Source organism: Panthera onca, chromosome C1 (assembly GCF_046562875.1).
Source record: "Panthera onca isolate mPanOnc1 chromosome C1, mPanOnc1 haplotype 2, whole genome shotgun sequence".
In the NCBI taxonomy this organism is placed as follows: Eukaryota; Metazoa; Chordata; class Mammalia; order Carnivora; family Felidae; genus Panthera; species Panthera onca.
The window spans coordinates 18,568,469-18,579,432 of record NC_138346.1 but is presented as its reverse complement, the minus strand read 5'-3'; the positions used below and the strand labels follow the sequence as shown (position 1 = coordinate 18,579,432).

The 10,964-nt window shown below is 54.7% G+C and overlaps 1 protein-coding gene across 1 annotated transcript; it reads left to right on the top strand.

Moving 5' to 3' along the window:
- The first annotated feature begins 3,321 nt into the window (after positions 1-3,321).
- Positions 3,322-10,690, top strand: DES (desmin). The gene is made up of 9 exons (XM_060623725.2): positions 3,322-4,009; positions 5,037-5,097; positions 5,217-5,312; positions 5,465-5,626; positions 5,798-5,923; positions 6,341-6,561; positions 8,106-8,149; positions 9,589-9,671; positions 9,887-10,690. The coding sequence occupies exons 1-9, from the start codon at positions 3,426-3,428 to the stop codon at positions 9,926-9,928; spliced, it is 1,419 nt and encodes a 472-aa protein (XP_060479708.1). The 5' UTR covers positions 3,322-3,425; the 3' UTR covers positions 9,929-10,690.
- Positions 10,691-10,964: the final 274 nt, after the last annotated feature.

Below are 10,964 nucleotides of genomic sequence, written 5' to 3'. Positions count from 1 at the left end.
CCTCACACATAGGTTGAAATGGTTTTTAGCAAGGGTGCCAAGACCATTCATTGGAGAAAAGACAGTCTTCAACAAATGGTGCTGGGAAAGCTGGATTTTCACATGTAGAAGAACAAAGTTGGACCCTTACCTCACACCACACACAAACATGAGCTCAAAATGCATCAAGGACATAAAACTGTAAAACTCTTAGAAGAAAACATGAGCGGTAGAATTCATGACATCAAATCTGGCAGTGATTTCTTGACTATGACACCAAAAGCACAGGGAATAAAAGAAAAAATAGATAAATTGGATTTCATCAATATGAAAACCTTTTGTGCATCAAAGGGTATGATCAACAGAGTGAAAAGGCAACCAACCCACAGAATGGGACCTCTTGAATTTTGTGCCAAGTAGATTACACATCCAGATAAATTATTATTCTTTTTAGTGTGTCCCAGTCTAAATAGTTCCCTGGGGAGGCTAAACTCTTACTCCTGAGGTGCTGCCCAGTTCAGAACGTGTTTTGGAGCACTCCTCTTTCACCTGCTGTCCAAGACTTGGAGTGTTGTTTTGCTGCACTCCATGGTAGCAAATTCTTGGGGTTGGAACTGAAGTTTGGAAACAGCCCCAAGTGGTTCAGAGCCAAGTCTGGTAGATGTTGATTTTGAGTAGAGAATAGGTGACATAATTTATTTGTTTGTTTTCTACTTCATTTCACCAAGGAACTGAGATCTCGGGCTGGTCTGAAGGGCAATTTCCTTATGTGGTCTGGAGACTGTTCACAGAGAGGACTCCCAAAAATGTTCTGTCCTCCCTAGGAAATGGGTGCACAGTCTCCTACAATAGATTAGTCAGGAATGTTTGGCTACAAGTGAGAGGAGCCAGCACCAAGTGCCTTAAGTGAAAAAAAAAAGGAAAAGTTTATTGGCCCCAAAGTCAGGAAGGACACTGGGGGAGCTCACAACATTGAGGGAAGAGCTGCAGAACCAGGGCCCCAGGGGTTGGAATTTAGGACTTTTTGCCTGGCACTCTCCTCTCGAGGTGTCTCTGCTTCTCCTTGAATGTTGACCTCCCTTTCCTCCTAGTGCAGAAAGACCCCAATGGGCAAAAAACATCGTTGCCACAGCCTCCAGTTTAGTAATCAATGTTCCAGCTATAAATTCCAGGGAAGGTCTCTGATTGGCCCTTCTCAGGTCCAGGTCACCCGTTGAGCCAATCATTGCAGTCAGAGAGATACAGTTTATAATACCGGCTGGGAACTGAGTCACCTGTCCACCCATCATGTGCAGTGTGTGTGTGTGTGTGTGTGTGTGTGTGTGTGTGTGTGTGTGTAAGTGTGTGTAAGTGTGTAGCATTTGTTACCAAAATAAGAGAATGAGAAATAAAGCTTGCAGGCTAGTTTGAATTACAACAAGGACGGTTGTTGCCTAGGATATGCTAAGGATCCACATGGTCTCTAAAATTCTCCAGGAGCCTACAGTCTAGTTTGGGAGACAAGACACAAAAATAACCAGAACTCAACAGCTTGCACTGACTCCAGGCCTGGATAAGAATATCTGGAACTCCCCACCCACCTCATAGGCCTGTCTCCTGGATAAAAATTAGATACTTGGTGTAGAAAGACTTTGAAAAGACAGCAGTAACAAAGCCCTTTACAGTTCACCTGGCACATTCACATCCATTCTGGGGGCAAAGCACAGCTCTGGAGTTCGACTGCCTCAGCTCCCTGCAGTATCCCTGGGAATAATACTAGTTCCTACTTTATAGGATTGTTGGAGGATTGGGGGTCATGGGTGGGGAGTGCTCAGCACAGCGGGTGCTTAGTATGTGTAAGGTATTATTTGCATGCTGTTACCCAAGCCTCTTCAAACCCCTGTGGGGTAGATATGGCAAGGCTGACCATTTCCACTTTATTTGACTTGTGTGACTATTTCCACTTTATAGTGGAGACACAAAGAAGAAGGACTTGCCTGCTAGTAATTTGGCCCCCTGGTGACGGCAGAGCTAAGCCAGGACCAGCACCCTAATTCCAAAGTTTGCATTCTGAGAGGGTCAGATCTAAGAGAGGCCTGGAAAGTGCCAGGTAGAGATGTAGGGAGACAGCCAGTGCTCGTGGAGAAGTCCTCAGAGGTCAGCCAGTACCTTGTACGCTGCGAACGGGGAGCTATGAAGGACTGGACAGGTCCTCTGTGGGACTCCATTCTTGCTGGGGGCTTGGAGCCTTATGGGGGTGGGAAGTGACTGGGGCTTCTCTCCCCAAACCTCCCTCCGCCATCTGACACCCATGCCTCCTCAGGTACGGGCCCCCATCCCCCAGAGCGCCTCTCCCGTGCACTTGCTTCCCGGATTGATGCATTCTCCTCTATAAATACCAGCTCTGGTATGTCAGGGCTGGCAGCTGTTGCTGCCAGAGAGATGGCTGGGTTGACATGTGGCTCCTGACAAAATACAAACCCCTGGTGTACGTGGGTGTGGGTGATGTGAGTAGGGGGATGAATCAGAGTATGGGTGGGGGTGGGCACAAGGGGGCAGAAGCCAGGCGAAGTTGGTGTGTGGGGGTGAGAATACACAGCAACTGGAAACTGAGAGGGCACTAGACTCTTTCTGGAAATCACCCTGTTGTTTATAAACTTGAGGCTCCGCCCTACCCCCCCCCCCTCCCGAGGAGGGGTGGGGGAAGGGCCTAGACTAGCCCAGAGGGAAACTGAGGCTCAGGACTAGAACCCTGGTACCAGTGTAGATTCAGGAGCAGGCGGGATCTGGCCAGGACTGTTCTTTGCCCCCCAGGATCCTCTCCCACCCTGCCTGCCTGGAGACCCTCTTCCTCTATGCCCGGCTGGTGGGCTGTGTTGCCTGAGCCCTGCCGAAACTCCGTCCCTTCTAGAAAATCTTTGCAGGGGAGGGAGGATGTGGTTTTGAGCCTTTCTTGGGAATAGGTCTTGTCCCTTCAGGAAATGACTCAAAGTCTCTCCTTAGAGCAAAAGGGACACCCTCAAACCAAGTGGAACCCTCTCTCCTACTCTCTCCCCTGACTCCCGTCCCCCTCCCCAGGCACCCAAGGGCTGAAAGAGGCCTGTCAAGGGGTTCTGGACATGCTTGCTGCCCCCGGTGAAGGGGTTGGCAGGCCTGCCCATCTTCTGCCCTCCTAGGTCCTCCAGTCTGCCCCACACCTCTTGCAGGCCCCTTCCCACCAGCTGAGGGGCGCAGGCCTCCTGCGGGGGAGCCGGCCTCCCCGCCCCCACGCCAGCGGCCGCCCTTCCTGGCAGGACAGCGGGATCCTGCAGCTGTCAGGGGAGGGGCGGCGGGGGCTGATGTCAGGAGGGATACAAATAGTGCGGACGGCTAAGGGGCCCTATCTCCCCTCGACGCATCCACTCTCCGGCCGGCCGCCGCCGCCCGCCGCCTCCTCCGTGCCGCCCAGCCTCGCCCGCGCCGTCACCATGAGCCAGGCCTACTCGTCCAGCCAGCTCACGTCCTCCTACCACCGCAGGTTCGGTGGGGCCTCGGGCTTCCCGCTCGGCTCCCCGCTGAGCTCGCCGGTGTTCCCGCGCGGGAGCTTCGGCACCAAGGGCTCCTCGAGCTCGGTGACGTCCCGCGTGTACCAGGTGTCGCGCACGTCGGGCGGGGCCGGGGGCCTGGGGTCGCTGCGGGCCAGCCGGCTGGGGACGGCCCGCGTGCCCTCCTCCTCCTCCTACGGCGCGGGCGAGCTGCTGGACTTCTCGCTGGCCGACGCCGTGAACCAGGAGTTCCTGACCACGCGCACCAACGAGAAGGTGGAGCTGCAGGAACTCAACGACCGCTTCGCCAACTACATCGAGAAGGTGCGCTTCCTGGAGCAGCAGAACGCGGCGCTCGCCGCCGAGGTGAACCGGCTCAAGGGCCGCGAGCCGACCCGGGTGGCCGAGATCTACGAGGAGGAGCTGCGGGAGCTGCGGCGCCAGGTGGAGGTGCTCACCAACCAGCGCGCCCGCGTCGACGTCGAGCGCGACAATTTGCTGGACGACCTGCAGCGGCTCAAGGCCAAGTGAGGTCCCGGCGCTCCCGGAACCCCTTCTCCATGGGCTGGGCGCGGGAGGCGAGGCCGGGCGGCTGGGGCGCAGCCGTCAGCACCTGCCTGCCCCCAGGGCGCCAGGGACTCCTCTCCTCCCCACTCCGGGGAGAGAGCCGTCTACGGTGTCCTCCGAGGAGAGATGGACCGCAGGTCTCTCCCTCGTGCTCTCACTCTGCAAAGGAGGAGTTTTCTTGGGGACCTCCTGGGGGTGCAAGTGGGAGACCTGGGCCCTGAGGACAGCCTCCTTAAGAGCATCTTAAGATGCTGGGGTGGTGTTGACGGGGGACAGGCAGAGGAGTGGAGGGAGGAGGTCGGGGTTCAGTCAGAGGGAGAGGAGAGGTTGATAGGAGACAAGGAGGATGGGGCCGGCTGGGACAGGCAGGGGCTGGGGAATCCAAGTGGTAGCTCTCAGCTCATCTGTAAGGGGGCCCAGGGGAAGTGGGTAGACAGCAGATCTTGGTCCTTGTCCCTAGCTGAGGCTGTGCCGTTTCACAGAGGGAATGGATAAGCTAGAGGAAAAGGGGGGGAGGAGCTAGCTGCAGCCCCCAGAAAACTTGGAGGACTTGGTGGTGGGCTTCATCAGGCTTCCCATCTGAACAGGGAACAAGAACAGAGCAAGTGTTAGTAGGTCCTGCTTCTGACAGCTTAAGTGAGCAGAATCACTGTCCTGCCACTGGGACACAGACAATAATTGAGTGCCTACATGGGCCAGGCTGGGGCTGGGAACCAGGAACATAGCAGTGGATAAAATAGACACAGTTCCTAATCCCAGGGAGGTCACAATCTGGTGGGGACATAGACTTCCGGGGTGTGGCTCTGGGGAAGAAGTTGGACCACTTCCTGTCCCCTCCCTGGGTGGGCGGGGCCTCTTGTCTCTACCCTTTAGCCAGGCCTCCTGACACTGTGGGAGCCCCACTCCCTGGGCAGCCCCCACTCAGGCATCTCCACTGCCAGTTTTATCCCCACGGACTGTCACTTCCTGTCTGTCTGTTCTGGCCAGGCTGCAAGAGGAGATTCAGTTGAAAGAAGAAGCAGAGAACAATTTGGCTGCCTTCCGAGCGGTGAGCCCTCTTTGGTCCCCCAGTGGAGCCTTACCCTTCTCACCCCATGTGACCCCTGGTCTCCCTCTGCCCTGCCTGGGTTATCAGTGACCCTGTCCCTCTTGCTTGATCACTCCCAGGACGTGGATGCCGCTACTCTAGCTCGAATTGACCTGGAGCGCAGGATTGAATCTCTCAACGAGGAAATTGCGTTCCTTAAGAAAGTGCATGAGGAGGTATGCCCTCGGACTTCATCTTCAGGGTCTTTAGACCCTGGTGAGGGCAGCTGGAAGGGATGGGGGGCAGTGCAAGGCTCTGGGAACGGGGCTGTGAGGGTGCTATGTGGGCGAGTCTTGGTAAAGCACTGAAACCCAGCTGCACCCTGCAGGAGATCCGAGAGCTACAGGCCCAACTTCAGGAACAACAAGTACAGGTAGAGATGGACATGTCCAAGCCAGACCTCACTGCTGCCCTCAGGGACATCCGGGCTCAGTATGAGACCATTGCAGCTAAGAACATCTCAGAAGCTGAGGAATGGTACAAGTCAAAGGTGGGTAACCTAGCCCAGGCGCCCTGGCTCTTCTGTCCCCCTCCATCCCTGTTTAGAGATGCTTCCTCTGCTCTATCCATGGGGAGGAGGGTGAGCCAGGTCTCCGTGCTCCCTTGTCCCTTGCCGTCCCTACCTGCATCCTCCTTTTCTCATGCCCCTCCCTACCCTTAGGTGTCCGACCTGACCCAGGCAGCCAACAAGAATAACGATGCGCTGCGCCAGGCCAAGCAGGAGATGATGGAGTACCGACACCAGATCCAGTCCTACACCTGCGAAATCGATGCCCTCAAGGGCACTGTGAGTCCCTGCCCACCTTGCCCAGCCCGATCCTTCAGGCCTACAGCTCACACTCTCCCTCTGTGACCTTGGTTCCTTCCCATCACACACCCTCTTTGGGCTTCTGTCTCTTTATATCTACCACAGGGATGAAAACAGATGGGTGGATTCTCAGTTGGACTCTCAGGAATTATGGGGCTCCTAGGTGGGGGTGGAGAGGGTGAACATTGATGCTTCCTTTTATCACTTCTGTTCTCTGGGTTTCTACATAAGACTTCACTTGAGTTCAGGGTCCCCTAGCTCAGAAGAGTTTTCCAGCTCCTGGACCTGACCATCTGGGGTTGCCTCCTAGCTCTGAGGCTGTGTCTCTCCCCATCCCAGGTCACTAGTGCCCACCCCTCCATGCCTGTTCTTGACCTGGGTGTCCCTCTCCTGCAGAACGATTCCCTAATGAGGCAGATGCGGGAGCTGGAAGACCGCTTTGCTAGTGAGGCCAGTGGCTACCAGGACAACATTGCACGTCTGGAAGAAGAGATCAGGCACCTCAAGGATGAGATGGCCCGCCACCTGCGCGAGTATCAGGACCTGCTCAATGTCAAGATGGCCCTAGATGTGGAGATCGCCACCTACCGGAAGCTGCTGGAGGGCGAGGAAAGCCGGTGAGAGGCGAGGCCGGGGCTGGTGGTGGGGTTCTGGGGAGTGCTAAGGCGCCCATTCCTGCCCTGGGAGGGGGGCTCAGGATCACCTTGGCAAGATCTGGAAATAATTTTGTACACGAGGCCACCACACCACTAATTGTGGAGAATTAACTAAGGCCACCTGAGTAAAGGTGATTTAATTAATAGCTTTTATAAAAAGAGAAACATAAGTATTCCCTCATCCACCTTCAGAATTAAGAACCAGCAGCATAAAACCATGTTCAGCAATGAGTAATAAAATATTACTGCCAGTCAAGGGGGAGTTGAAAGCAGAGTAGGGGATGATGAGGAAGGTAAAGGAGGGGCCAATAGAGACAAGTAGAGAGCCTTGGACACAGGCTAAGAAGGAGAGTGCAAGACTCGTGCACTGAGGGTGTACAAGTGCACACACACACACGCACACACACACATACACATGCTCGGAGGATAAGACAGCATGACATGCTCAGAGCAACTTAACCTCTAGATACCGAAAATGACATGTGACTAGAAGGCAATGTGAGGGAAATTTCTGGGGTGATGGAAATGCCATACATCTTTTTTTAATGTTTGTTTATTTATTCATTTTTGAGAGAGAGAGAGAGAGGGGGAGAGAGGGCATACGTGGGAGAGGGGCAGAGAGGGCAGGAGAGAGAGAATCCCGAGTGGGCTCACAGAGCTCGATGTCATGAACCATGAGATCGTGACCTGAGCTGAAATGACGAGTTGGGTGCTTAACCGACTGAGCCACCCAGGCGCCCTAGAAATGCTGTATATCTTGATTTAGACTGGTAGTTACATGGATGTAGACATTGATCAAAACTTGCTGACTTGTATACTAAGCAACTGTGCATTTCCCTGCATGTAAACCTAACCTCAATTTAAAACAGGTCAATTGCTCAAAAAAAAAAAAAAAAAATGACACCTATTGATACTCATAAGAATGATAATATCTAAGGTTTTAAAAAATCAGCAGACATGTTTAGATAGACTGCACATAGAGAGATTTCAGATTTCATAGAATTACATGTACATATAATGACCTTTTAAGGTGGCTCAAGTTGCATTCTCAATGTTGCATTCTCCCAGCACTAGGCATAAATGGGGATGGCATTTACGCTGGCACTTGCCCTCCCATGGGTGGGCTGGAGGTTCCCAGCCTGGCTGGAGAGTGGGCATACATGATGGATGTTGCCCACAGCTGCTATCGATACACCCTGCAGTGCCTGAAGAAGGAAATCCTGGTGAACTGGAAAGGGCAGAGGGGTTGGGAGTACTGATGTGAGGCCAGCAAGTCAGGGATGGAATAAGTGATCCTTCCAGAAGGAACAGTTCCTGGGATAGCTGCAGTTGACCTTTGACCCCATGGCCTTAGTGGCATGAAGGTGGGAGTGTTAAGGTCAATGGGACAGGGACAGCTGACAATGGTCTTTAGAGGGGGCCTGGGCAAGCTTTGGTGGGGGGGCGGGTCACAGGGAGAGATGGAGGGCCCTAACCCTTTGGGGGCTTGGTCTCTCCCCTTTCAGGATCAACATCCCCATCCAGACCTTCTCTGCTCTCAACTTCCGAGGTGAGTGCCTGTTGGTCAGTGGATGCTGGGTGGCAGGGGCAGGCGTCCGGCATGGGCACTGCCCGAGGCCAGCCAGGAAGGGAAGATGGAGCCGTGGGGACAGGGCTGAGGTCTGGGAAAGAGAAAGGGGGCTGCTGCAGGTGGGTGAGGGAAGTTAGGGAGAGGCACCGTCTGACAGCAAGATGTTCCCAATATACCCAAACTCTGAAGGTACCAGGGGTGTCCTTGGGGGCCTGGCAGCAGAAGCATCTAGAACCATACACCCTGGGCTACAAGGCACCCACCAGCCAGTGTCTGTTTGGCAAATTGCCAAGCATCCCCTACCACTCCCACTCCCACCCCCAGCTCCTTGTTGAACACCTCCAGTTTGCTGGAGCAAGATGTTGGATGCATGTTTTAAAAAAACGGAGCCAAACCTTAGCAAAGCCAAACAATTAAAAGAACGAGCTCCTAGGGCATTCTGCCATTCTGACATTAGTAATATGCAGATCGAGTGGCTTTCCAGCCCCAGAGAGCAGAAAAACACGCTATAATGATACATTAGGAAAGCAAGTCGGAGTCCTTGGCAGGATCGCCTTTCCTAGATCAAACCTTTTATATCTTCGACGTTCATTTCCATCGGGAAAAATACATGCCGTACCCCACCGAGTTACAACGTTCATCACAGGCTGGTTGCTCGCTAAGGAGATTCATGAACACCAAACTCAGAATACTCAGGACCTAAATTTGACCTGCCCTGTAAAACTCAGAACCTCTTTTTTCAGTTGGTAGTTTATGCAGACACCCGAGCGTAAGCCTTGCAACTGAAACTGCTTAATGCTTTTTCAAACCAATGGTTCTGTGGCCATGACAGTGCAAGTATCATTGTTCCTGTTTCACAGTGAAGACACTGGGGCGTAGAGGGGCAAGTGACTGGCCACCAGCACGATGAATCAGTAGCTGACTTCTCTGTCTGTCTGTCTTTCATTAAGACACAGTTTACTCATCTGGAGTCTGAAAGGGGCTGGGTGCCATGAGGTCCTCCAAAAGAGTGTCTTGACGCTGGGGTTGGGGTTCTTTCCAGGTACAAATTCATGCAGGGCTGTGTTGGAGCCCAGTGGTAGAGAGGGAGCAAAGAGGTGTGTGAAGAATGGGAATGTTGGGTGGTCTGGGGCCTCAGGGATCCCCCACCCTTCTAAATCAGCCCATAGCTGGAGCACATCTGTTGGCTTCTGAGCCCTTCCCGGCCATGGGATTGGCCCCAGTGTCTGCAGAGCCCGCTGCTGGATGCTGGGCTCAAGGACAGGTTATGAAGTCTTGCTGAAGAAGTAACAGGCCCATCTTGAAGGGGGAGGAGACTTCTGGGCTCCATCCCATGGAACCAGGGATGAACTTCTAGTCCCTGGAGTGGCCCAGGCCTGGACTTGGTCAGGCTGATTATGTGGTTGGATCTATTACAGAAACAAGCCCTGAGCAAAGGGGTTCTGAGGTCCATACCAAGAAGACAGTGATGATCAAGACCATCGAGACCCGGGATGGGGAGGTGAGCCATCTGCCTGGTCCCCTTACCCTTGGAGGGGGGGCTACGGGGTGTGTCTGAGAGGCTGTCAGCCAGGTGCCTTCCACCAACTGTGCTGGTTCAAGCCTCTACCTGGAAGGAGAGGGGGTCCTGCTGCCCTGGAGTTGGGGGGCAACCCAGGATTGGGGCTCCATTCTCCTGCCAACACTGGTTTGCACTGGGCTTCTCTTCTCCCCCAGGTCGTCAGTGAGGCCACACAGCAGCAACATGAGGTGCTCTAAAGCCAGAGACCCCTCTGCCATCAGAGACCATCCTCGCCCCTGTCCTCACTGCCTCCTGAAGCCAGCCTCCTTCCATCCCAGGTCACCACACCCAGCCACAGTGCTCCCCTCACAGCCTCTGACCCCTGCTCACCGACCACTGCTCATGGCCCCTACAGGGGACATGGCTCACCCCTGCCCAGGCACAGGCAGCCCCAGCTGTGTGAGTCCTGGATGTTGGAGATGAGTGAGCCTGGTTCCTGGCTGCCCTCAGGGTGTGCTGGGCAGGGCCAGGATGGAGCCAAGGCAGAGCAGTGCCCCTGCCCCTCCTACCTCTGTGACCTCAGGCTCTAGCCTCTGGCTTTGGAGAGGGCTCCAGAGCAGGGTGTTGAGACCCCATGTGATCAGGATGGAACCTATGGACGTGCCTACTCCCTACTCCCTAGCCTGGGTCAGAGAGAAAGGGCAGCCTCCCCAACACGCCGGGCAGGTGACTGGGAGACTAGCCCCTGTGGGAATGGGGGCTTGAAACTGACCCCATGGCCCCTTCCTTTCCCACAGTGGGCTTAGAAAGCAGGGGCTGCAAGAGGGAACCCCCGAAGGTGCCAGATGTGGGAGCAGGAGATTCAGAAAGAGAGAGGGTGGGCGAGATGCTGGAGAGGAGAGGAGAGGAGAGAGGCAGAGAGCGGTCTCAGGCAGGGGGAGGGGTGCCCCCCTCCATGCCTGCCCCTCCCCTGCAGCAGGGGCTCTGAACAGAAACAATAAAAAGGAAGCACAAGCCTAGCATGTCCTGGCTGTGTTGACTGCCTGGTTGCCTCTGGGGGCCCCCAGGGCCCTGTCGCACGCCCCTTGAGATGGATTGTGCGCTGCCCTCCTGCCCAGTCAGACTGTCCCCCAGGGCCTGTCACCCCTACTGTTCCCAGAACTTCCCAGCCTTGCTGTGTGCATGTAGTGAGTGGTGGAGGGGGGTTGGGCAGGAGACTTTTTAAAGGGACCCTTGAATACCTCCTGTTAGGCGCCAATTCCTGAGCTGCTGCCTTTGGGCCCCCTACCCCAC